The following is a 25,767-nucleotide window of genomic DNA, read 5'->3' on the forward strand; positions in this document are numbered from 1 at the left end:
CGAAGAGCCGAAACATTATCGACCTCGACAGCGATACCGACCGGGAAGAATCTCGGACAGGTTTCATCCCCCCACCGGTCGAGAGGAGTGGCGCTGCGGCGCGATCCCTCGGTCGGTTACGGCCTGCGCGGGAACGACGGTCTACAGCCGACGTGCCCGGCGTCGAGTACGGTATAACAGGCGGTCTTTCGCGATGACGCACACGCGGTGCGCCGCGAGTCGCATTCACACGCAACCACCACACGCGCAGCCGACCGCGGCGAGCCGGGAGTATTCGCTCCGCTCGCGGTGGTGTCGGCCGCTATTCATGCCGCGTACGATAAACAGACGAGGATTCACTGCCGCCGCGGATCGCGTCGGAACGAACGAACGAACCGCGTGACGATGCTCGGTGACGCGCAGCAGTAACGTGCAGCGCAGCGCGCTTCAAAATCGCTCGCCGCGCGCGAATCGCGCCCGATTTTTCCTGGCCGCGAGATCGGCCGTGGACGGATCCGTAATATCGGGTTAATTGTTACCGCTCTCCGTTTCGTCCGTTTGATTTCATCGGTGGTGATATCAGAAGAGAAAGAGAAGGAGAGAGGGAGAGTGGCAACAGCGGTGTGTCTTCGGTAAGTCGCCGTTTATCGGATTAATCGCCTCGATACCGCGTAATAATGATCCGAATATTGCCGAATAATTGCGATGTCTCTTAATTATCGTCGGTATCGCGCTCTCTCTCTCGAGAAAGAGAGAGAGAGAGAAAGCGTGTGTCCGTCGCGCTCCGAGTTCTGATCAATCGCTCTGATCGCGCTTACTTGCAGACATGAGGAAGCGGTGTTAGTACTCGCGACGAGGATGATCGGGTCGGAAGTGATCGACTACCTGAAGGACTCCCAATTGGTCGCGGATATACAACGATTCTTCGGCGTCAGTATACATTATTACGAGAAACATTACGGCGGAACGTCCGACGGGGAGGAGCCGCGAAGCAGCTCGGACGAGGACAAGTGCATATGCACAGAGGTCGATCATAACGAAGGGAATCATCTGCTGACTTGCCGCAATCGAAAGACAAATGGCTGTGACACCAATAGCAAAGAAGAGTTCAATGGATACATAACGCAAACGGAAGATGAGTCATCGGACAAACACAGGGAAGAAGCTGCGGCGGAGAAAAGTCCGCATTACACAATCAACAATCCATTCTGGTACTATCTGTTCTTATTCGGCACCGAGCTGGGAGATGAGATCTTCTACTCGGCTTTCATACCCTTCTGGTTCTGGAACATCGACGGAGCCGTCGGCCGACGAGTGGTCCTGGTATGGGCCACTGTTATGACCATCGGTAAGGCAGAAGATTATGAAAGGTGGATTTTATCAGGGTGTGATGCACTAATAATTGGTCATTGAAAGTACCCATCAGAAGGACGATCGAGCCCAGACTTGGAGGAGACATTCCTCGATCCTCGCTAATACATGATCATATAGCTATTTCGAGCCATCTAGATGAATCCTTCGATGGTTACCTCGGCAACGAACCGAGATCGCTCGGTCTCGAGTCTTCTGTCTCTGTTTACACTCTTAGTCGAATCCGACACGTCTTTCTGAGAGGTATTTTCAACGCTCTTTACATTCTTGAGCTTGCACTAGGTTGTTTCCAGGACAAGCACTGAAAGATGTGATCCGTTGGCCCAGGCCGACGTGCCCACCGGCGGCCAGGTTGCAGAACAAATGGTCGCAGGAATACGGGATGCCGTCTACTCACGCCATGATCGGCGTCTCCATTCCATTTAGCGTAGTATTATTCACAATGAATAGGTATATTTATCCGGTTCGCATCGGTTGCGTCGTCGCTTTTCTCTGGTGAGTGAGAACCGTGCATCGCCCGCATGCTGCGCGCCTGGCTCGCTGCCTGTACCAACCTGTATGACCTCGCAATTCGCACCTGGTTCCCCAGGTGTGCGCTCGTGAGCACCAGCAGACTCTACCTGGGCATGCATACCGTGCTGGATATCGTGGTGGGCGTGATACTGGCGATCGTTTTAATGATCCCGTTGGTACCTCTGGTGGACACGATGGACCCTTACGTCGTCACGAATTTCTGCTTTCTGACAATATTAATCGCCGTCAGCATCGCCGCTATCGTGTACTACCCGTGCAGCGACAAGTGGACACCCACCAGGTGAGCACGGATCGATGGAACAGCCCTTCCTTCCTTCTCAGACTGCCACAGATTGATTTTTGAAGGGACCGATAACACAAATCGCGACGAAATCGTTCCAGCTTGGTCTGACCGAAGGCAGAATTTCGGAGATAGAGCGTGGATTTTTATAGCGTTGTTGAACATTAATATTCAGTGGCGCTTTAAAATCCGTTCTCGAAGACCCGCGAGTCCCGTCTCTCTAAATGACAGTAACGTATAATTTACTCTTGAAAACACAAAGATATATCGAGATGCATCAGTTCGGAACTCGGGTTTTTATTTGCATATAAGTATGGAATGTCATGCGCCCATGCGACTCAATTCTGCGAGTCTGATCCGTCCGTTGAATTCCTCAATTTATTCCAGAGGCGACACCACGATGGTGGTGTCGGTGACAGCGGGTGTTCACACCGGGACGTGGCTGAATCACTACACCGGTGTGCTGAGCAAACCATTGTTCTCACCGCCATATCACATCATTTGGCCGACGTATCCCATGCTCGGCCGCCTAATCTTCCGAACTATACTCGGCTTTTGCTGCGTAATCGCTACGAAAGCCATCTGCAAATCCTTCAGCTACGCCACAATGTGTGCCATACTGCGAATTAACTCGAAGGAGCTGATGAAGTCCCAAGACTACAGTGGAAATCCGAACAAGGTTTTCGTCGACCTAGTCTACAAATATGCGTGTTGCTTCATGATAGGTGTAAATACAGTGTATCTGCTGCCAAATGTGTTCGGTATGTTGGGTATCGAACGGCCGACTTTCTACACAGAGATGTGAGAAACTTAACGTACAACTTGTTGTCCGATTTGTATTTTGCTCTATGAAATAAATTTTATATATCTCGTTTGTGTTTGCGTCGCGGTCTCGAACTTGTTGTAATCGATCATCTCGAGTCCAATGTAATACAACTGACCGATCATTTCGCACGCTAGTGCGAAAACTGTCTCAGCAAGGTAGCGCGTGTACCTTAAAAAATTATCATTAAAAAATTAACGATAGCACTCGAAAGTAAAAATTTGTTCTAGTGTTGTGAGAGGGGAAAACGCGCTCAAGGTACAATCCCGTCTCCGTCGGAGTGACTGCGTCTCCCTTATCGCGCTAATATATCTATTCGTAACACCTGAAATGTATAAAAACGTTAGGAAATGGCACTAGGAAGGAAAGACTCTTCTTCTTACCTTAAGACTGTAGTCCAAATAGGCCTTTGCACTGTCAGTCTTTATATTGTATGGAAGTAAAACATCGTGTGAACAACAAGTTTTCTCATCTGTAACGTTTATGCGGTCGGGGTTGATGAGTACCACCACGTTCTCGATCGACACCTGCGATTGATAAGGCATATCAAAATTTTTATCTTATCTCATACGACTGAGTGTCATTGATCATCGAGCTAGTTGGACTTTATGACTCACGTTTCTCGGCATGTTAAATAAAGCGATTAAACGTTCAACTGGTCCCTCCGGTGGCTGTCTTAAAATTACATAATCCACCTCCCTCTCCGCTTTATCGCTCTCCTGTAAACATACTTTCCTACTTGCGGATTTCTTAGACTTCGGGATCTCCTCGATTAACGGTTCGCAACGTTGCGGTATCTTCCGCTCTCGAACTCGTATCCTTTGTTGCTGTAGTTTGCCTACTACCTGAAGTATCATTCGAAGTCAATAAGCAAAATTCCAGATTAATTCCTATTCAGATAACACAACGTTTAAAATCAGGACAAGGAGCGTCTTATATGTCCCGGCTTTAGACTTTACATATGCTCACCGTTCGATTTTTGAGGATAGTATAATTCTCCATGTCGAGTTCTTTCCCGGACTTCTCCATCACGCCGTTTAATACAGATAATATTGTAAACGCCATAAAATGCGGCTTTTGTTGGCATTTTGTTAAGTAAGCTGTATTTATCACGACATCAAATGTTGGGCAAGGTACACCGGCTGTAAGAGTAAAAAGAATAAATCTCACAAGAACATTTGTTCAGATCACACAGTTCCCCGTATTTTCATTACATTTGTCTTTCTCTACTCTCTCGGCGCCGATACTCATCGGTAAACTATAAGTAGAATCATGATCATCCAAAACTTGGAACAATTTATCATCAGATATATCCTGCGGAGCTGGGATCTCGTCTGACATACATATGTTTATAAAAACCTTCCCTTCACTGGTCGATTTGATCTTTACACAGATACCTACATAATCATTATATTTATAATTATTACAATTACAGAATGATGTTTGTAGCGCAATATCTGAAAAGTCGCACAAACCGGGAACAGGCTGTATAACGGACACCAAAGCTGGCTCGTATTGTTTCATCAGTTCACCTATTTGATGATCTACACCATCCCTTTCCTCGTTCTGTTTGGAAATATCAAACATTCTTTTAATTTAACTATTATGCATACATATATTTATCACTTTACGCTTAATTATTTACCAGTATCAACAAGTTTCTTGTTTGGATAGATTCATCGATATCGAGAAACGTCGAGTCGCTCATAGTTGCTTAATAATTGATGAGACAATATAATTAAATGCGACAAAGGGAACGTTCAATTCCTGCGATTACAAAATACAACTTCGCAGTTTGACAACCTTTCAACTAGCAATGATGGATGAAGCGAGATAGTTCCGACGTCCAAAAGTGGGTGCAGAGGGCGTATCGAACAGCCGCGCAAAACAGAATCGAGGAAAACGCCGGCGTGGCCGCTCTCAGGTTTCTCTCTGATGTGGGAAACACTTGCTTCAGCCTTGGCGCTTGATCGAGCGTAATCCTGGAGTGAGCTCGGTCGATCCTTGAAGATGGCTTTGTGGGATCGTGTGTTGTCGGGCTTCAACCTCGATGACGAGACCGTCAATTTCGGTACGCGAATAATCGCGGAAAACAATGGCTCGCTGTACGAGACGTGCACCATGGCGACTATTCAGTCCCGAGAGCAGGTACTTTCGGTTCTGTTTGACGGTTACACGACGACTTCAACAATCCCGGCTGACGGGACGCGATACGATTGTCAATTGAAAGCGAGGGGAGGAAAAGATCGACGATGATCTTACAGCAGGAATTCAAGAAGTCTTTTCGCACATTTGCGTTGTTTTTCGCGATACTGTATAATCTTTTTGCGGTATTTAAATTTTCCTGAGACGCGCACGCGCCGACCTGTGGTGTCATGGCGCGCGCTTTGAATTTGACTCACGGATTTAACGGTTTACGCGTGTTTTGTTCATTACTATGTAAATTGTTCTTATTCGGATAGAAATCTCCTGATATTTGCGTTCTTTCTTGAAATTCGCTACGAACACGAGTGAAAAAAAATGGCACTTTCTCATAAAATGATCTTTGTTTATCTGATATGTATGACAATAATGTAGAATCTTCTTTTTATGCTTATGATTATATAAAGTATATAATAAAATATAATTAGAAAAATGTTCTTGTATTATTAAGATTGATGATTGTATCTTTTTCGTAAGGTGGACCAGAAACCAAATGTTTCAGCATCTATTCAGCATTCCAAACTCTTCGTTGCGATTGACAAATCCATTACAATTTTTCAAGATGAAACGTGCGATAAAGTATTTCTTAACGCCAGTTTTCCCCACCCGATAATTTGCTACTGCACATCCAATGATGGTTTATTCTTATTTGTGATGCTTACGAGCAGAACTTTGTGCTGTTTTCACATATACGAGAAGAAATTACTCTCTATGATGTGAGTATTCAACAATGTCAAACATCGTTCGAAGTAACGACAATTTAAAAAGTGCATCAACCCTTTCTCTCTGTACAATTTTTGCTATTAATAAATTCTGCTTACAGACCTATACCTGATAATCAGGCTAATGTTCCTGATAATATAATCGATATTTCCTTCAAAAAGCAAGAGGAAGAAACATTTGTGATACTTGTCTCAAACACTGGAGCTATTTACAAGTATTGAATACATAGACATTCATTTATATTATACACTGCCACAGTTCGGTTTTATTTGCAACTATTTAAACATTTCAGATGCCCTTTTAAGTATTCTTGTAAAGATGTGGAGAATGCATCTCCCGATATTAATCAAGTTGCAGAATACGCAATGGACATACAGTGCTCTCAGCTGTTTCCAGGATTTGCATGTCTGGAGGTAGTAAGAGTTTCCTTAGCAAATTTGTTTGATAAAAATGTTAATAAAAAAAGGGAAACACCTGATCCAAGCTGAAAATAAGATTACACATATATGAGACGCATCTTTTCCATTCCTTGCATTATTTCACGAAGACCTTTTTACAGTTCCTCAGTGCTACAGCGGACGCGTCATCGGAAGAACTATCGATAACTGTGGTTGGAGCAAATTCAATATTCACTTGGCCCAGTGAGCAATGCAACAACTTTGGCGCTGTATTTTCCTTCGGATATAAAAAAATAAAACAACTGAATAGTAGCGGGTAAGTAATTGGATCTCCGAGCGCGTGCACTAAGTTGAAAATAACTGAATTCATCACTTATATTTTATATGTTTTGGTAAGATGTAAAAATATATATAACATACTTTGTAATAACATACTTTGTTGCAGTAAGATGCTTTGTCTGCGTACAGACCACGTATTGAGTGTTGTGTGTCCGGATACGTTACTCGGCTTGAAATTGTACGATGGCCCAGTGTTCGACTTTACCATAGTACAGAACGATAATGTTAATTATTCTTGTGAGATTTTATTCTTGACACGATCCGAAAGCAATGACAACACGTACAAATTATGCCTCGTTTCTTATCCAGGTGAAGAAAATTATTTTCACGTACGCAATAATGCCTTGTAGAGAGGCAATAATTTTCCTCCTGCTTCTCGTGCAGATACGCGATATCTAGCTCGTACTTTTCCTTTCAGACTTCGAGCAGAAATTAGAGATCAACGTTCCCACCGCTGCTTATTTATTCGAGAACTTGCACAACTCTAGCAACATATCCTACATAGAAGGCGTTGCGGCCGAAAGCGGAGTCGTCGACACGTTCAGAGTGAAAATCATATCGGAGAGCATCCCCGAGATGCGTTTAGCGAGATTATTAAGTAGAAGGCAGTTCGACGCAGCTGAGGCTTTTGCGGAGAAATTCTCCCTCTCCGTGGAACCAATTCATTGTTCCAAAGCAGCGTTGTACGTGGAACAATTCGCCCCTTGGACAAAATCCACCTCCGACTCGGCTTGCGTGAGCACACTGATAGACATTCTCGATAGAATACAAAATGTGCAATACATCACCGAGTGTTGCAGCAAAGCTCTCCTTTCCGATTACACGCAGTTGAGACAGCTCTACTTGTACGCTCGCGAGAGAATAGTGCAAGATATGAAGGTACGTGTTACGTTTGCACATAGTTCACACGTGTCATTACCTCGACGTGTAATCGTCTCTGATATATCACTCTCGCAGAGAGGGAACGCGGACGATCAACTGAATGCCAATCTGTCTTTGATAAACAACACGCTGCACAGACTCGAGACTTTTCAAATGATCCAAGACACCGAGGCGGATGACACCTCGTCCCTGAACGTTGACACGGCTATGAATAAATGGATCAAATTCTCGCAAGTGAATTTGTTGCACGAATTCAACGTCCACTTACGCATGGTATTGTAACCGCGCAGTTGCAGGCATACTGTAATCCAGGAGCAACGATATGAGAACCGCCATATCAATAGTATTACACTTCCTCGTTATGTTTTGATGTCTCTACAGGGTCAACTGAAATCGGCCACCTTAATTTGGACAAGGCATCTTCCCGACATAATGGAGCGCGCGTCTGTGGAGACTGTGCGAAATATTTTTACAATTTTACCCGATGACCTGGCCCCGTCGTGTTTGTGGCCGTGGCTTACCCATTTTATACCCACCGTGTTGTCTTTGTTACCCGACGCGATGGACGAGATCGTATCTTGGGGTTTGAAGAAATTGAAGTATCTTGAGATATCTCATTGCAAGGTATGGCCGGAAATTGGCACGGACTTCGCCGAAAAATTCATAAGGTTGCTCAAATTCGAGGACAATCAGCAGTCGGTTTACTTCCACCAAGAGTACAAGTATCAGAACTCTCTGCTGAAGCAGCTGATGCTTTTGCTTCAAGCTCTGTCCGACATTCAACAATTGAAGGTCGCCTATAGGTCAGTATATGGCGTGGTTAGTTTGAGTTAGAATTCACGGGAATTGCGGGATATTAAATATTTGAGAAATTGTGATCGACAGGTTGAGAGTGCCTCTTAGCATATACGTCGATTCGCCCGTAGAAGCGACTTATATGTTATTGGATAGAATTCATCTGGACGAAATCCCCGATTTTATGAATACATTCCTGAAGCAATACATGCTCAATAATAATTTACAAAACGACTCCGTTCTCTGTACATTCATACAGGTGCGTATCATTTTCTCGCTCTGTAATTATTACGAAGACCGTGTCTCTTGAAATATTAAATTCTTGTTAATTTATAATAATCAATATATGCAGTGTTACGTGTCTCTTTTTTTTTTTTAGAAAACAGTAAAGAACTCCAGCAGCTGGTGGATCGGCGAAGAAGTTGCATGGGAAAGAAGAGTTGCTGTTATAATAGACTTTATATACAATTTAGAGGCAAGCATAAGATCCACATCACCTATCGTCGTATATTTTATAATTTGCGAAATACTTACATTTCATACCGTTCGCTCCATAGAATCGATTGGAGCAAACTTTGGAGGTTTTGAAGAGGGCTCCGGTACCATGGAGCTCAACTATAAGCACGCTGGCAGAGACCAGCAGTAACTTCGATCACAGCTTGTCCTCTAAGATCAAGCTCGAACGTGACTATATTCCGAAAAAAATCGTCCTAAAGAAATACGGATACATGACAATTGGCGTGAATAATGTTAGTACAAACGGCGTGATGTCCCCGGGAGACGCTTTTGTGTGCCACTACATCGGCGAATTTTTGTTTTAGAGATTGATATCACGTATCATAAAAGAAGATCGTGATTCTATGATCAGTGACATAGACGTATTGGCTAAGAACGATCAACAATTGAGGCAAGATGCGTTTTCTCGGTGCATAAGCGCCCGATTGAACGAAGGGTATCGTATCGTTATTTGATATCCAAAATCTACACGGGAAGGATTTCCTATCGATGAAGTTACATTAGTTCACTCGGCATATCTGACGTTCGTTTCAGAAACCTGCAGAAAGCAATGGACATAATATACCACCTGGAAGATAATATTGCTGACGCTTTGCATTGTTACGAGGGAATTGTCAATTACATTATCACAGCCTTTTCTCTTCGGGTAAAACGTACTCTGGTGATAAAATATCAAATCGATGAAGATGCAGGTTTTCGTTCAATTGCAATCGATTCGCAACTGTACGTTTTAGGACGTATCACTGGAAATCTTGGGCCATCACGTAGAGATTCTGGGTTGCCTCGAGCTCAAAATACACAATTTATCGGCACAGTCGAAGGTGGATGTTTTCTTCAGCAATGACATCATCGGTATAATGAGAGACTTGAAGTCGTTATACGTACTGAGGAAGAATTATCAGGTTGATGCCTCGTGGAAGAGTTATCGCACGCAAAAGTCACTCGTGCTGCAGAAATGCATCACAAAATTGCTGTCAGGTGAGACCGTTTTGTGGATTCGATTGTCGCACATCAATCAATGATTCTTATTTGTGGTATCTGGCAGGCGCCGGGAAGAATGATTTGTCGGCTATACATAAGATGGTTACTCAAATCGCCGCGCTCTTAGGATTCGAGAAATCACACGCAACTCTGTCCTTGTTGAAGCAAGTAAAAGACACGGACGCTATGCAGCAGCTTATCGAGTAAGTGTTTGCATTTTAATGCGCTTTAAAATTCACACGCCTGTAGATTATCCATCATCCGTTCATTCGCGCTCTCTTGTATCCTACAGTGGCGACGATAAGAATCCAGATGTGACGCCGGATGAATTCGAAGATATGAATGAGATGTGCTTGTGCGCACTGAGACACGCTGCTGCGGACACAGACACCGTGGAAATAGTCAAGAGCTTGAGCGCTTCGATGTTGAACACCTGTCGAGACAGCACGTGTCGAATTTCTACTAATCGTTACGCCGGATAATTTAACGTTATTGACGGAAACTGATATTTCAGACGATTTACCGGCTGCGCTGTCGCTTCACACCTGCGTCAACGTGTGTCCGACCCTTCCTGTCCAGCGTTATTGCGATGAGGGAGAAGGAACCGCACCGAAGTCTAGTTTGAAGCTGTACGCAATATATGAGGATCAGGCGATATCTTTGGACAAAAGATTGCTGTCTCTGTTCAAGGACGCGATGTCTCTGCAGCTGTGCCACTCAGGTCGGATCGACGATGGTGAAAACACAGATTGCAATTCCGTGCGTATTCCGAATGCAAAAATGCAGCAGTCGTTTCATTTGCGAGAGTAATTCGCGATATTCGTCGACATTTTCTTCGTACGTAGGAACAGATGGATGGATTGCTGGGCAACTTCCTGATGAATACGAGGGAGCTGCAACACCAACACAACGATTATTCCTTGTTACGAATCTTCGAGACGTTCTACTTCGCGTACTGCAGCATCTCAGCGAAGAACGAGAACGCACTGGCGGAGCTGAGATCGGCGCTGTCGCAGCTTTTGCTGAATTTGCTGAGAAAGTTGTGCACCGGACGATCCTTCGATCTGCACCTGGGACTGGCTTGTCTCTTTATGCTGCCCGACCAAGAGGCGTGCAGTTGGATCTCCACAGCTTGTGCGTCGTAAGAGAAATCCTACTGGCTTCTCACGATTATTTATTTCGTTCGTAACGGATATGCTGGTGTATCACGACACGCATTTTCAGATTCGAAGCCGACCACATTCGACATTCCAAAGCCTTGATTCTGGGATATGAGTACTCGTACATGGGAAGAAATCGCTCGTTGATGCAGAAGTTCGATAATTACAAGCTGCTGCATATCTGGGCACAACGACTGTCGCAGTATTCAATAACTTATAGAGGTATCGTGCATCATCATCAAATATATATATATATATATATATATATATACATATATATTTGCATTGCATAATCTAAGTAATGTATATGGATTACAGAAATGTTCACGAGCGATACTTCAAGTAAAAGAGAAATCTTACAGAATATCATAAGCAACAGTAAGAAGAGCGCGATTCCCATACTGAAAAACTATTGCTACAATTTTGGCTTCAATTTCACCGATTGTCTGTTGCTTTACTTGCAAAAATTGCTGAAAACGTGGAATCCGACAATAACGATCTCGAGCTTGAATAAAGGTGAATGATATGAACAATGTATATATATTTGACGATCATTACTTTTCCACCAAGTAGTTTTGTAGACAGATCATCTCTTTACTCTCTCTAATAATCGAATGACGTTTGCAGAATTACTCGTCTGTGAGGAAGAAGTGGACTCTCTAAAGAGAGAATGCGAGGCTGTTGCCGCGGAAATAGAGGATAAGTCTGTGTTAAAGCAGTGGATCTCCATGTCTTGGGAACGCGTAAGATATCAAAGACAAAACCATCGTACGAGCGAGCCTCCGCGAGACATAAATCTCTCTCACGTTTGAATTTAGATCAATTTCTACCACTACGAAGTGTTCATCATCCTAATGGATCTCATAGGAGACAGAGACATGAAGAAGAGGAATTATCTACGTTTCCTGCAGAACTATACACGCAGCGGGCAAGTACAGGTTACAATTTAACATCTGTCAGGGTTGAGTAATAACCAGTCAAATAAGTTAAAAGTTAAGTTAAAAAGTTAATGACCTCTAACTTAGTTTACTTCAAATCAGTTAACTTTTAACCGAAACTAATTGTTTAACACTTTAATGGCCGCACGTCTACGCAGTCAAACGTCGTCCCAGGGGCCGGCAATATTTTCTTCGGCGGTAGTATCACACACATGTTGTGTGAGCGGCCATTAAAGTGTTAAAATGCATTAACTTCAACTCGTTAATTTTTTTTTCTATAAAAGTTAAAAAAATTCATCAATATTAAAATTACTGCTTACAGTAGGGAATCGGGAAGTGTGAAAATAATGTCAGTAGACTTTCTTCTCCCCCTCTCTGAGCGCTAGTGCCCAATTAAATCAGCCTTTTCGATAACTTTTAACTTAATTCAGTTGAAAATAAAAATTAACTTACCCAACTTGCTGTTGACATTAACTTCAACGATTATGCACACGTTAGGTCCCCCACGTCCACGGAACACAACGAATGGATACAATTTAATCCAGAACACAGCACGTTGCCGCCCATCGCTCAATGGAGACTACCGTTCCTGTTGAAGGTCGACTTTTGGAAGCTTATCAGTGAGTACATTTCGAAGGTAAACTCAACTATCAAACACATGTTCAGTCGATCCACATTTCTCCGCTTCATCATCACCAGCGCCTGAATTGAATTTACGCACGTACGAGAAGTGGCTGAGCGTTGCGCGGGTCCTCAATCTCGAGATGCACCTGGTCTGCACACTGGCCATCAAAGGCGAAGTGACGCACGTTTGGGGGAACAACTTGACCAGGTCGAAAGACCCGGCCGCATGGTCGCTCAACCCGAAGAACACCACGTTGTTGAAGGATATCAAGAGATGCATACAACGGATCACCGATTCAGACGGATTCTACTACGGCACCGCGGCTCTATACTACGTTGTCAATCACACACCTCCGGGCGCGGATCGCGTCGCCGCCGCGAAGGAGTGTTACGAGTACTCCCAATTGGCGGCGCAAAACTCCACGAAATTCGAGGAGGGCATGTTGGAGGTACGCCGGGATTTCTGTAGGCCACCGCGTGTCTAAGAGAATTCTATATAAAAGTGAACATTCGAAATATTAATATATATGAAAAGGAAAATATATTAATATGAATGTAGTGTAGGATAAATAAATAAGAAAAAAGTATAAAATAAGGAATAATATAAAAAGCCAAAGAATATATTAATATATAAAGATAACTGTTAATATATATATAAGGTAAAAGAAAAGTATTGATCTCCGTTGCTCGTTCTCTTCCGTCTTCAGAAAATCGAATCCAAGTACCTGAGGTTCTCGTCCGAGCATATTCTGCGTACGCACGGTCTGGAGAAGGACAAGTATTTCGCGTTGATCGAGAGCCCGGGCAAGCTGGTGCGCGAATTGTACCGGGACGAGAGCATACCGTCGCGATGTCGCAGCGCGACCAGCCACAGGCCCGACATCAACGCCGCCGTCGACGAGCTCTGCGAGCTCTTCTCGTTGAACACGATAAAGCTGCGCTTGGAGCTGTTGCAAGAATGGTTGCGGTCCTCGAATCCTCGGTACGCCGACCTGTCGCAGAGCTTCACGGAGATATTGCCGACAATGAGGTCCGATCAGAACACGGAATACGAAGACAACTTGCTCAGGTGATACATTGTCCGTCTCGTTCACTCATTGTTGCTTTAACAGAGAATCATCCTCTATTTCCGTGGCGACAGCCTCGCATTCTTTCTTTAGAGCATCCACTTCTTCCTGAGTAATTCTGCAAACGTCATTCGATTTCGTTAGAGTATATGTATCTAGGCTGCTTATTATAAATTGTTAACTGAACCTATTCTCACAGGGCATCCTACATGCTCGAGTGTGAGAACACGTTGTTCGCCCAGTTTCTCGTAAATATAGGCTTCGATGGTTACCATGGCGAGGCCGAGTACGATTGCGACATGCGATACCGAGCGCTTCGAGTATTGCAGACTATCGTTGATACCGCCACTCTAGAGAAGCTGTCCGAACGAGATATAAATACTTTCAGGTATAATTATATCATGTGACACGTAGCTTCATGCTTATCTACGATTTGATTTTACCAAACCTAAGTCTAGAAAAGCTTACATCATTGTATCTTGTAAGTTATCTGTTAATAATTTATAAGTTATCGTAAGATCCTCTTACTTGGTCATCGTATATTAGTGTGTCATAAGGTATACATTGTTTTTTTTTTAATTGAAATTGTAAGTTTATTTTAATTATTGTAATGACGTATAAGTTGTAAGTTGTTACATGTAATAATTCACTAAGTTACAATAAGTTTTACAAGATATAACTTGTGCCTGCTGGATGGATAATTTTACCGCTGCTGTGTCAGGAAATATGTCAAGTCGCTGCAGTACATCAGCAGGTTGGACTCATTGGGATTGCGCTATAACATCGATACGTTCGAGACGTGCTCGAAACGTGAACTGGTTCAGATCCTGTGGAAAAGTCAGCGCCACTCGCCGTACGCTCTCTCCGTGATAGCGCAGATTTCCATCGAGTTTGGGATATACGACATCCTTCTTTGGGACGGCGTTTTAAGTCAGATGACGAGGTTGAGAATGGTATGGTCGCGGCTGTGACTCATCGATGATCATCAGATGTTCCCCGTTGTTCACTTTGAAAATAATGTCGGTATGCGCTTTTAGACGAGCGAACTGAAGCGAATCTTGCTGCAAGGACGAAGCCAGAGCGTCATCGTGAACTGCAACGGCTACAGAATGGGGTGGCAGTTGATCATCTCCGAGCCGTTCAGCGAAATGGAAGTGACTCCGAGCGCGGAGCAGGTCAACAATTGCGTGGAGGCGATTCGTCTGTTGTACTCGTGCCCGATAGCGCACGAGTTGGATTTTTCTGCTATCACGAGGAATTGTTTCCATTGCCAACAGATGTGCTTGGCCGCCGCGCTTCTGCCGTTCTTAAACGAGACCGAAAGACAGTTCGCATTACAGGTGATTATGAGAAATTATCGCGAACCCGTGCTATCCGCGAAATAACTATCACTTGATGTTGATGTCCTTTCAGGTAATTAATCGAAAATCGATCGCAGAACTCACAGAAGGATTGAACGATTTATCCTCCAAAGGGGTGCTGACGATAGCACGCGTGAGTGTCATAGATATCTCGCATGCAGTTGAGGCTCTTTCGATCCCTCGTCGCAGTCGTCTTGTTTGATGATGTCAGAAACGAGAAAACGCATGCAAATCCTCGCGAAATACTTTGAGAGAGAAAATAAGAGTATGCCCATAAAAATGACACGATCGGTTGACGCACATTTGTCAAATATTCCAAAGACTTACCTCTTTTGCTCTAACGATCAATAAATAACCGTTAAATTAACGTGACATGCAACTTTCTTTTTTACTTATCTATCTTATAATTTTGCCACGTTAATTTTACGGGTATTGAGATTTATTAAAGAAAGTAAAAGGAAGTTTTCTCGGAATGTTTTATAAATGTGCTCTCAATTGATCAGGTAAGTATTATTTTATGAATAAGTATATCCTATTCAACGCATTCCGTAAGAATTTTAGGCGCTAGAGTTCTCTTGTTTCTGATATATCGTTAATCAAGATGGCTGCGGCAAGGAATACGTTAATTATTAATGCATTATTTTTACGTATTTACAGAGCCTCGCCATCGTGCAGAAATCTGTGCCATGAAAATCGAAGGAAATGCGAGACCATGATAACATACATTTATATGGAGATTGTCTAAAAATTAATCTATTTTTTAAAAATAAGTAATATTTGTAAATTTATGCGAATTTCTGACAAATAAAATTCTTTTAACCTTTGCTCCGTAACTTATTTTTGAGTTCTTGGTATCGATTATACGATATAAAGCATAATGTTTATTTATTTTTTTGCACAAATGAAAGACGCTACATGGAAAAATGATATGTATTTTTTGTGTAACTTTTTTCATAGAATCAATCGGCGTAATCAGTTTTGTTCTACAGCCAATATTTAATAATTTGTTTATAACGATTTATTGCAAAATTGATTTTTGCAGAGTGTTTTTTATATCGTATATTTTATATTAAATTTGGTTTTTCATGCTCCGGTCTTATTTGCAATTATTGGTTTTCTGCTTATTTTACTGGTCTGTTGGAAAAAATAATTACGCGTGTTTATAGCAAAATATCTCTATTAATAAATTGATTTGTTAGCGCGCTAACATCGTTGTGAATTCAGAATACGGACTTACGGTCTTTTAATATTATACGCGCTCCCTGCATAAAATTGTGATATGAACTTGTTCACGTTTATCCGACTGCGTTTTATTGCGTGTGTGTACGCATACACACACATACACACGTTGAATCGTTGTTACGTCCGGTATTTGATCGATACATACGCGTGATTGCTCGCAACGCTTTGCTTTGCTGCGCTTTGATCCTTCGCTTTGACTTCTCTCGCAACCATGGTGAAATTAACGACGGATGTCATCGAGAGGAAGTGTTCTCAAATATTGACCGCCAAATCGCTCAGTAAGACGATGAAGAAGGAGGAACTGGGGAGATTGACGCATTTGTATATGAACGATATGTTTATCAGCAGTATCGTAAGTTTCATCGGCGTGTTGAACGAATGATCCGTATCAACCACATCATATCCGCACCACACACAGGGCAGCCTCGACGTTTGCAAAAGCTTGAAAGTGGTGTATCTTCAGAGCAACAATATATCGAAAATCAAGAACCTGCATCCCGCTCGCAACCTGACGCATTTGTATTTGCAACACAATGTGATCACGAAGATGGAGAACTTGGAGTCACTGGAAAATCTCGAGAAGCTCTATCTAGGGTACAATAACATCGTCGTGGTGGAGGGTCTGGAGAACCTGAGGCAATTGCGTGAGCTGCATATCGAGAGTCAAAGGATACCGCCCGGTGAATCGTTGTGCTTCGAGCCACGTAGTGCTTTTGCTTTATCTGTAAATACAATGTGCAATTTTGCGATGTAAATTTTGGAATGTGAATTTGTGTATGAACGTCCGTATATTGGGTCTTTAATATTACGACAGTTTTTTTTTTATTTCTATCTTATATGCAAATATATTAAATTAGATGAAAATTTCTTGCATTACAAATTTTCTATACATGCTCGCATACAAATTCATATAATTCTTCGGAAACGATATGGTAAAGATCATTGAAATTTCCATTATGCTTTATCAGCTCGATTAACTTTCATATTATGTATTATATATTACATATTATAGGTTTGTGTCTTATTTTTGGTCAAATGTTCAAACCTCCTTAATCGTGCGTTGAAATCCCCGTCAAATGTGCGTTTCTCCATTTCTCGTTTTTCTTGTGTTTAAGATGTGCTTAAAAGTCCTCGATATTTCGGACAACAAGATGACATCCTTAAGGGATCTAACGAGCTTTCACGAATTGAACAAGCTGAAGGCGAAAGATAATCTCTTCGATAACATAGACGACCTGACCACGGCGATAAGCACGCTGACCTCTTTGAAGGACTTGTTCTTGCAGGGCAATCCTGTCGTACAGTCCTACAGGTACAGGGAAAATCTGATCGCCAACAGCGTCTCGTTAGGTAAACTCACAGATTGCTCTTTGCTGTCTTTGTCGCGCTGGGTTCAGTAGATCGTCGGTGAACTTGCTCTGTGAACAGTTAATCTGGACGGGAAAATTGTAACCGACACTTGTCGGCGGTTCATGACGAGATTCAAGATGGAGAAGCACCATCGACGCACGAGGAGGACAACCAAGACACCGTTGGGAGACGACATAACGAGTATGTTGAAACAGGGACATCCTTTCGTCCCTTTTTCACACACTTTCATTGATCGCACGGAAACCTAAATTGATAACTGAAATACTTAAAAGTATTGAGTTGATACGGAAGTTCGTTCGGTTTTTTTTTCGTCAGTTCTTTGCTCAAAAATCTCTCGGGAATTTCTATGATCGTGGGGGACACACGGGCGATCACAGGCGGCATAAATCTGTTGCAGGTTCTCTGAACTTGCCACCAGCCTTCAAGAGGTCCATTTCACGGGCGATTTTTCAGCATCCCGGGCCGCAATTGTCCATAAAGATCGCACCCGAATCGATGGGCAATCAACTGCAAGTGTTCCCACCGTGGAAATCAGGTATTAAGAAAAAAATAACGAGAGAAAGAGAGAGATATCATCGTCCGCATGCTGATCGATTAACACATTTCCGCGTGTGACGCGTGTTAGCGTCCGGCATCAGAAGCGTCAAGGATAATCACGTGACACCGAGGCCGTTCTGGAGCAACGTACCTAAAAACAAGGAGACCCGATTAACGCGCTCTCTCGTCAACAATAAAACGATCGCGTTGCCGCCCATCTGATGTCTCTTACCGTGATTTCGTCCCGTGGAAAACGAAAGTGTCCCCCGTGGTGGGAGAGAAGTACGTTCAATTGAGGAATGATACGCAACAGGCAGAGATTTGAGTTACGATATACCATTTTTATAGAACTTTCTAGCGATAAGGCTACATTTGCATTACTTTCGTATTATCCTACTTAAGAATAGTTTCGCAAACGTAAGTAAAATTAACTGCGGTGTATGTATATTGAATAAAATTGTGATAGTTACAGGCGGAGATGTCAGTGTAGTAAATCCGCGGTACAAAAATCTCAGACGCAGTAAAAGTATGAATGATCTTGCGTAAATAGATGTGTGTGGGTATGTGTATGTTTGTGTGTATGCGTGAGTGAAATAGAGCAAGAGAGAAGTTAGGTAACTCTATATATTTTATATTATATATATGATAATACTTCTCTAATAAAAACTGAACAACAGAAATATTAAAATATAAACTTATGAGCTATATTTGTACGCTGCTTGAAGACCTGTACATCGTAAACTTGCATTTCGAATGGCTGTGGACTGATTTGCTAAAATCCCACTTGGGGAGGGCGGGATCGTGTTCTCTTGAAAACTCAACGTTAGAATTGCACCCTTTAGTTTTACCGATTTTAAATTGCGTAAGCATACGCGTATTCTTCAAGCAGTCTCGTAACGTAAAGGTATAATGGTCTTAAAGAAGACGGAATAAATAACAAAAAAATGATACATATGACATATGATAGTAATCATAAGTATGGAATGTTAGGTACAATACAAACATAAACGTTTTTCATCAGCTTACAGATATGAGAAAAATATAAATCAGAGTGCATATGCAGCTTATACCGAGATGTCACTCACTCATACGATCTCCCGACTGATTTGTATATGTAAAAAATGGATGATCGTTTTACTAGCAACGATTAGGAATCGTGTGAAATCATATAGCATCCCTTTGAACGCGTCCAGAGGTATGATCTTACGCTAGAAAGTAATTGTTGTAAGATGTAATAAACTCATATATATTTTGTGGCACACAGGCAACCCACCACTCGGCGATATATATATAACAGAGCAAGCGGCCATTTTACAAAGTCATTATAAAACTTTCTACGTAAACGGGGCTGTGATTATCCTTTGTTCAATAAAGCAAAGCACACAAGATTAACGTAAGATTAGCATTTAAAAATAAAATATGGATATATCTTAAATAAAATGATATAATAAACAACATCTTATTTGTAAACATAGAATAAATATTTTCTGCAATCTGTAAACGCTAATAATAAAACAAAAGTAATTGGGCAAGAGTACAAACTCGGAAATAAAAATCATCTCTCCAAATTATACGATTAAAAATATCGGAGAAAAGACCGTGCGGAATAATTTGCGTTTCATATAAAAATGTATAAATGTATAAAAAGTAAAAAAATACGCAAGAAACTCCTCATTTAGAAGCTTAAATGCTGTATATATTTCTTCCTTCTTTTTTTACGTTTTTTTAATCGAAGTGTATCTGTGCAATGTATTAACAGACGAAATCTAAAATACATATTATTGGTTATTGTTAAAAAAAAAAAAAAAAAATAAATGACACGTTAAAGAACAAAGGTATAAGCAAGCCTTGTAGAATGCGGTGTACACTCGTATGCTAATCTTTTTGTTTAGTCACTTGTACAAATTAAACAAAGCTGCAGTATTGAAATATATCCGTTCCTTTTCTCATTGTGAATATCTGCTCGTCTCGCTTATTTCAGATCGTACTTGTAAGCTATGGTGGAACGTAAATCACTAAACTCTAATGAACGTTCATGTAAAATCGTAGTTCTAAAACTACGCAAGCTATAGCTAAATTTAGACATATACGCTGACCAATGTAACATTGCTCTGGTATAAAGTTATATATATATATATATANGTAAATTTCTGTATCTCTTCTCTAACGTAGAGTAGCTAACATTAACATCTTTAGATATAAGAAACTATGACGATTTCACAATCATCTTTGTCTCAGTTAGCAATAATATATATATATATATTTATATATATATATATATATTAATATTCAATATCTAGACAATTCTGACTCTGTCACACAATATAATGTAATATCCACTTGGAAAGTCAATACCAATTTTACAGGCAGTCAAACTATACAGATACCTTTCGCAGAGAAGCTCATCTTATCGCGTTTAAGCATTATGACGGACATTATATATGTCGCTCAACTGTTATGTAAATCTTACAAAACCTTACTTTCTATCGATTCACCTTCGAGGAGCTCTTTTTTCCAACGAATCGATAAAGTTATATATAATATGTATAACCCATCGTAGCATATATGTATATATATTACTTGCTTTTTTATACGAACATTATGAACCAGAATATTTTACTTATCGTTAACAACGTGTATAATATATTCCGCTCAAAGATGAAGGAGAGAAAGTAAGGATTAAAAAAATTTTTTTTCCACATCAAGGTATCGATCATGTAATTTTTCTCCAAGGCGAAAACGTGAAAAGTAAAAATGTCAAATGTCGAATTAGAAGATTCACACTTTTTCACGAATTCATGCTAGAAGAAAAAATTCTCGTGGAGCTCGGCTTCTCCTCTAGCGTGAATTCGTGAGAAAAGTGTAAGTGTTTTTAATTTGAAGACACTTGGAATGTTCACTTTTCACGTTGCCGTCTTAGGGAAAAGTTACGTGATCGATACCCAGGATAGAGAGTTCAGATAGATCGAGGGCGAACATGCTTCCGGTAGGCTTGGTTGACTATATGGACATCTCGACATTGATATCTCGATCTGAAACGTCTCCGACAATTATACCCGACTGCAAAATTCCAAATAATTGTTGCATCGCAATCGGATACTCTCTGTGTATGACTATGAACCACCTCCTCCTCCTCTTTACGCTATGAAATATTCATTATCGAAACTTTAAGTTGCAGGGCACCCCGTCTTTCATTATCTATAGTTATCGCCGTAACTATAAATAACTTATTCGTTCGTTTATATACACATACACGTGGCTATGTATACATTATATGTATAATGTTTTATTTATGTTCTCTCTCCCTCTCTCTTTCTCCCGTTTTATTTCTCGTACATGTAAATACACACTTTCTTAATCATTTCAATATGAACACTGTATAGTTTTATAGTACGAGGTACCATTCTCTTCATTGAAAAGATCCTGTCGATGCTTCGTCGTTCGTTCTGTCTATCAGAAACTCGATTTTCAATCGAGTTTAAGCTCGAGTCGTCGCGGCAAGCCGTAAGCGAAAATTTTCCCGACCCTTATGAGGAGGGGGGGAAAGGTATATAAAGCTTAATATTGTTTCTTGCTTCAATATATTAACCCGATAAGGAATATTTATAGACTTATTGACGTTAGCGTATATACTTCAGTCTGACTTTGTTGTTGTTTTTTTTTTTATATATCACGCATACGACGAGGTGCGTGCACAATATACATGTATATAATACGTAGTGTAAATACCAATTCTCTTTTCCCTAAGATCAGTTTCTAAGATTACGATACCTTCGCGTGTTGTCTGTATTTTTTTTTCTTTTCAGACCAAGAGTGCCCTTTCTTGTTAATGTGTATGCGTTAAATAGTTTTCTTCTTCCCCCTCTGTTTTTTTTTCTTTTAATGAAACCATTACTGCGCCGTTTGCTGCTGTATCTCTATTTTCTCCACCGTCATGTCCGGATTCATGGCGGTAGCTTCTTGTATTGCCTCCGCCAAAGCTCGGTCGTGGTCGATCGGATCGCCATCCGATTGTATTGTGATCTTCTGTTCCACTCGTGTCTCGACTACGCCGTCCTTCTCGGTTTTGTACTGTAACGAAGGGCGAAAATTAACGGGAAGGCTACAACAGAGATGATAATTGACTCGGAGTTATCGCATTGCGGTACCAACCGTGATAGTCTCGACAGTACGGGTTTTACTAGATATGGTCTGTGTGCTGACGATCTCTCCTGTGGCGCTATAGTTACCGTCTTCGCTCTCGAGAGCTACTTTCCTCGTCTCGGTCGCCACTACAGGTACCGTGGTCGTCGTTGTCACGTTACTGTCCGGTTCGCCCGTGTAAACGTGCTTTTCAGTCGCGATCACACCCGCTGGGTCTCCCTGAATCAAAGTCATTCCCGGGTATTCTTCGATTTGTGGACCCCGTTCCGCGAAATCGACGGATGGACGGACGGTAAAGGCGGCGAGGAGAGAGTTACAATACAAGATTAAAATAGACATTATATATCGAAAATCAGGGAGAATAATATATATATATATATATAGATAGGTAGATAGAAATGGACAGTATAGAATACGAGTCAGTTTCATTTTGCGCTCCACTTGTAACATCATTTACAATCGATATTTACACCGATATCTTTGGTCTTCATGTACCTGACAAAGTGCTCTAAAGGCAGGTCGTAAGACGGTTGTCCGGATTCATTCCTGAACATCGTCGCGAGACGATGTGCAAGGTAACATAACTTTTCCAAGAAACGTTCGTGCAAGGTACAAAGGTACGAGTTGGGAAAGGGGTACCTTAATGCAGATGCATTGCATTTTAGGTCAGCCGCCGATACAGGGTACTACGTAATCTCGCGTGGACGCGAATACCTGGTTCACCACTGTTGGCTTTAAACATGCAATCTTCCGCTCCGTATTAGTAGAGGAGGGCAGTTTTTTTTTTCTTTCCGACCTTCTTTTCATGGATTACCTGATAATATTGATTGTAGAAGGCTTGCTGGTCATCGTCGAGATCGATCGGTGTGCCTGAATCTCCGCTGCTCGAGCTCGACGTACTTAGTCTTCGTGAGAACAGCTACGCGCCATGCAACGTGTTAGCCCACAAGCCGCCGAAATTATTTACGAGGAACAAAAAAATAGAAAAAAAGGAGGAACGAAATAAACCATACCATGTATATATAAGTGGCACAAATGATATATATATATATGTATATAGAGAGATTAAATTATTCTAAGTATTAAAATTCTATATGTATGTATGAGAATGTGTATATCCACGCTTCTCGCTGCGCTTATTTGCATCTGCACGTAGTGAACAGACTTGAATGCGAATGTCAGTCTGCGACGCACCGTGAGTGGGTAGTAGTAGTAGTAGTAATACGCGTGTAACGAAGCGTTAAGAGGCAATTACTAAATTGTCAAAAGAAGAAAACACACTCAACTCAGAGACTCCGGAAAAACACGATGACGCACGCATGTATGCATGTATCTGTACACCGGCTGTCAAAACGGCTTGAACACCTTTCTCCCGATGCTGTTCGGAGCACAGTCAACGGTCCAGTGAGAGAATTTTTTTTATCAATTCCCAGAGGTCGAGTCCTCTCATTGGACATCCGTGACGTTCTGAACGCATTTCAAAAAGTAGAATCGGCTGAAAGGACTTTCGGGGATTATCCCGAAAGTGATTTCTCTCCTTTATTATTCAGAAAATTACTCTGCTCTCCCGGCTTCGTTTCGAATTGAACCAGCAGAAATCGTGTCTGAAACGTGTCTCGAAACGTGCTTCTCAAACCGTTTTGAAGAACTCAGCGCACACATGAAGCGGATCTTACGTGCCTATTGCGTATCTCCATACGTGAAATGATCATTATATATGCGACACAGTTATATGAACCGACGGTGCTTCAAATGTGACATGATCGTTAGGCACCGGGAGGAGATCGTTAAACCGATGTCGCGATTTGCACGAGCGCTCTCTCTCTCTCTCTCTCTCTCCCTTCCTCACATGCTTCGCGCTTATATCAATCTGCTCACTTCCCCAAGGAATATTTGTCGGCAATTACCTGCTCGCCGGAAAGCACGTGGCTCGTGGTTCGAACTTCCTGCGTCACCACTCGCTGCTCCTGCCTCGTCGCGCTGGTCGCGGTCGTGTGCGCTACAGTCTTTTCCTCTACCTAATGTGTGAACAATGAATTGTAGTAGCAAATCATAAAGAGAGAAAAAGTCGGGCCAAAGTAAAGAAGGGGGGTAGTATATAATAAGACAGTTTGTGGATGACGATGATGATAATAAATTCGTTACAGCGAAAAACTATTTTCTTATCGATACAGTCGGCAGATTAAAGTTGCAAACAGCGTAGCTAGAGTGAGGGGACTTCTTGTCCCTCCTTCCGAAAAAAAATTTTTGGCCAAAAAAAAAAACAAATTGTGAAAACAATGTCAGAGAACCGCCTCAGTGAACTGTGGGCATGCTGAGTGTACATAGAAAAATGGTGCTTAAGAAAAGGAAGAAGCTGGAAAGAGAAGGTTTACCGAAGATCCCGCGAAAGCTAACTTTAGACTGGTATTCACAGTCAGATCTTATATTTTAGAATCGTCATGAGTTCATCTTCAGACGCACGGCATATTTTATCAGCTCTTTTTGTTCACGGATAAATAACGAGATTTATCGAAAAAAAAAGTGTTGCAACCTTTAATCTGCCGACTGTGCGCAATGAAAGTTTCAAACAAATTGCAAGAAAGACACGCGAGTTGGCGGGCGCGAGGAAGTAGTAACGCTAATAATGCTGTATCACAAACCTGACTCGTCTTCTGGTTCTTTTCGAGGTCCTCGTGCATGGTAGCTGTGCGCGTGGTGACAGCCGTCGCTGTCATGTATGGAGCTCTACCGTCATCCGGTGCCTCTGCCTAAATACAACTACAACGTGACTAAAGTCTCAAGATATACGATGGAAAGATACCGATCAAACAAGAGATGTAGCAAGAGTTTTAAAGAGAATGAATATGTAAAAGAATAACCGCTACATCATGTCTTACGAAGAAGAACCGATTGTGCGAGCTTGTAAAGGTGGATTACACACTGAGCGAACAAACGGCGAATGTGTAATATGAATATGTATATTTGCGTTTGAACGCGTACGAACTCACTTTGATGAACAATCTTATGAATAAAGTCCCGTTTCGCCCGGATTCGTTGTGGCGTATGGTCGGCGTACGGTGATGTATGTTGTAGCATTCCTCAGGAAGTGTACACGATTTTCGATCTTACGTAATATAACGCATAAGGTTGAAAATCGCAGAACTTTAGTTATAACGGTAGGATTATAATAGCTCTAATTATATATTATAATTTAATATTTTAATATTATACATATATATATATATATATATATATATAAATGTGAAAGGCTAAAAGTTATGTAATAGTAAAAAAATTCTATCTAAGGAATGGTACAGCATATATGACTACACATTTTCCAAATTGAAACAACGAACGTCTGCATTCGCTGTTCGTTCCTTGTTCGTTCGCTCAGTGTACACCAAGCTTAAGATAAGCTTAAGATGAGCGTTAGCATTCATTCGCCCATTCATTATAAAATTACGAGGATGACGGATGCGACAGAACGATCGAGGTCTACTGCGAAGAAAGCTGTATGAT

General features: G+C 41.7%; 5 protein-coding genes across 7 annotated transcripts in view; 3 read left to right on the forward strand and 2 right to left on the reverse strand.

Moving 5' to 3' along the window:
• Window positions 1-158: 158 nt before the first annotated feature.
• Window positions 159-3,038, forward strand: LOC106743098 (sphingosine-1-phosphate phosphatase 2-like). The gene is made up of 5 exons (XM_014616635.1): window positions 159-611; window positions 804-1,327; window positions 1,644-1,845; window positions 1,940-2,164; window positions 2,552-3,038. The coding sequence occupies exons 2-5, from the start codon at window positions 838-840 to the stop codon at window positions 2,967-2,969; spliced, it is 1,335 nt and encodes a 444-aa protein (XP_014472121.1). The 5' UTR covers window positions 159-611; window positions 804-837; the 3' UTR covers window positions 2,970-3,038.
• A 182-nt stretch (window positions 3,039-3,220) lies between these two features.
• On the reverse strand, window positions 3,221-4,803 carry LOC106743099 (PIH1 domain-containing protein 1-like). The gene is made up of 7 exons (XM_014616636.1): window positions 4,633-4,803; window positions 4,463-4,553; window positions 4,202-4,384; window positions 3,957-4,129; window positions 3,605-3,832; window positions 3,371-3,514; window positions 3,221-3,312 (listed from the first exon to the last, which is right to left on the reverse strand). Exons 1-7 carry the CDS (start codon window positions 4,693-4,695, stop codon window positions 3,283-3,285), a joined length of 912 nt encoding a protein of 303 aa, XP_014472122.1. The 5' UTR covers window positions 4,696-4,803; the 3' UTR covers window positions 3,221-3,282.
• Window positions 4,804-4,927: 124 nt separating this feature from the next.
• Window positions 4,928-15,772, forward strand: LOC106743100 (kinetochore-associated protein 1). Its single transcript, XM_014616637.1, has 31 exons — window positions 4,928-5,135; window positions 5,667-5,905; window positions 6,013-6,126; window positions 6,205-6,325; window positions 6,472-6,626; window positions 6,756-6,958; window positions 7,068-7,528; window positions 7,607-7,804; window positions 7,913-8,334; window positions 8,417-8,585; window positions 8,706-8,801; window positions 8,884-9,075; window positions 9,148-9,278; window positions 9,377-9,488; window positions 9,577-9,820; window positions 9,888-10,026; window positions 10,116-10,267; window positions 10,338-10,582; window positions 10,669-10,964; window positions 11,048-11,205; window positions 11,302-11,499; window positions 11,611-11,726; window positions 11,802-11,911; window positions 12,420-12,541; window positions 12,621-12,994; window positions 13,253-13,614; window positions 13,812-14,000; window positions 14,334-14,565; window positions 14,650-14,952; window positions 15,026-15,106; window positions 15,631-15,772. The coding sequence occupies exons 1-31, from the start codon at window positions 4,998-5,000 to the stop codon at window positions 15,661-15,663; spliced, it is 6,105 nt and encodes a 2,034-aa protein (XP_014472123.1). The 5' UTR covers window positions 4,928-4,997; the 3' UTR covers window positions 15,664-15,772.
• Window positions 15,773-16,426: 654 nt separating this feature from the next.
• Window positions 16,427-20,072, forward strand: LOC106743074 (protein phosphatase 1 regulatory subunit 42-like). The gene is made up of 6 exons (XM_014616590.1): window positions 16,427-16,567; window positions 16,634-16,939; window positions 17,331-17,565; window positions 17,644-17,766; window positions 17,984-18,121; window positions 18,212-20,072. Exons 1-6 carry the CDS (start codon window positions 16,427-16,429, stop codon window positions 18,343-18,345), a joined length of 1,077 nt encoding a protein of 358 aa, XP_014472076.1. The 3' UTR covers window positions 18,346-20,072.
• A 920-nt stretch (window positions 20,073-20,992) lies between these two features.
• LOC106743073 overlaps window positions 20,993-25,767 on the reverse strand; it is a 35,910-nt gene continuing 31,135 nt past the window's right edge. For 2 of the 3 annotated variants that reach the window (XM_014616588.1, XM_014616587.1), the window contains 5 exons: window positions 24,909-25,016; window positions 24,174-24,284; window positions 23,081-23,185; window positions 22,276-22,485; window positions 20,993-22,194 (listed from right to left, as the gene is read on the reverse strand). In XM_014616588.1, the coding sequence (XP_014472074.1) occupies window positions 22,015-22,194; window positions 22,276-22,485; window positions 23,081-23,185; window positions 24,174-24,284; window positions 24,909-25,016 (714 nt within the window). In that variant the 3' untranslated portion in view covers window positions 20,993-22,014. The remainder of the gene's footprint in view (window positions 22,195-22,275; window positions 22,486-23,080; window positions 23,186-24,173; window positions 24,285-24,908; window positions 25,017-25,767) is intronic. The other variant, XM_014616589.1, reaches the window with a different exon arrangement.

This window comes from Dinoponera quadriceps, unplaced genomic scaffold (genome assembly GCF_001313825.1).
Source record: "Dinoponera quadriceps isolate SergipeBrazil2010 unplaced genomic scaffold, ASM131382v1 scaffold823, whole genome shotgun sequence".
Lineage (NCBI taxonomy): Eukaryota > Metazoa > Arthropoda > Insecta > Hymenoptera > Formicidae > Dinoponera > Dinoponera quadriceps.

Coding starts and splice junctions, on each gene's coding strand:
- LOC106743099 (XM_014616636.1), bottom strand. CDS start 4,695: ATGAGCGACTCGACGTTTCTCGATATCGATGAATCTATCCAAACAAGA. Junction 4,554..4,632: donor CAAGAAACTTGTTGATACTG/GTAAATAATTAA, acceptor ATTTCCAAACAG/AACGAGGAAAGGGATGGTGT. Junction 3,515..3,604: donor TATTTAACATGCCGAGAAAC/GTGAGTCATAAA, acceptor TATCAATCGCAG/GTGTCGATCGAGAACGTGGT.
- LOC106743074 (XM_014616590.1), top strand. CDS start 16,427: ATGGTGAAATTAACGACGGATGTCATCGAGAGGAAGTGTTCTCAAATA. Junction 16,568..16,633: donor ATATGTTTATCAGCAGTATC/GTAAGTTTCATC, acceptor CACCACACACAG/GGCAGCCTCGACGTTTGCAA. Junction 18,122..18,211: donor GTTCCCACCGTGGAAATCAG/GTATTAAGAAAA, acceptor GACGCGTGTTAG/CGTCCGGCATCAGAAGCGTC.
- LOC106743100 (XM_014616637.1), top strand. CDS start 4,998: ATGGCTTTGTGGGATCGTGTGTTGTCGGGCTTCAACCTCGATGACGAG. Junction 5,906..6,012: donor AAGAAATTACTCTCTATGAT/GTGAGTATTCAA, acceptor TTCTGCTTACAG/ACCTATACCTGATAATCAGG. Junction 10,268..10,337: donor GTTGAACACCTGTCGAGACA/GCACGTGTCGAA, acceptor CTGATATTTCAG/ACGATTTACCGGCTGCGCTG.
- LOC106743098 (XM_014616635.1), top strand. CDS start 838: ATGATCGGGTCGGAAGTGATCGACTACCTGAAGGACTCCCAATTGGTC. Junction 1,328..1,643: donor GGCCACTGTTATGACCATCG/GTAAGGCAGAAG, acceptor GGTTGTTTCCAG/GACAAGCACTGAAAGATGTG. Junction 2,165..2,551: donor GACAAGTGGACACCCACCAG/GTGAGCACGGAT, acceptor AATTTATTCCAG/AGGCGACACCACGATGGTGG.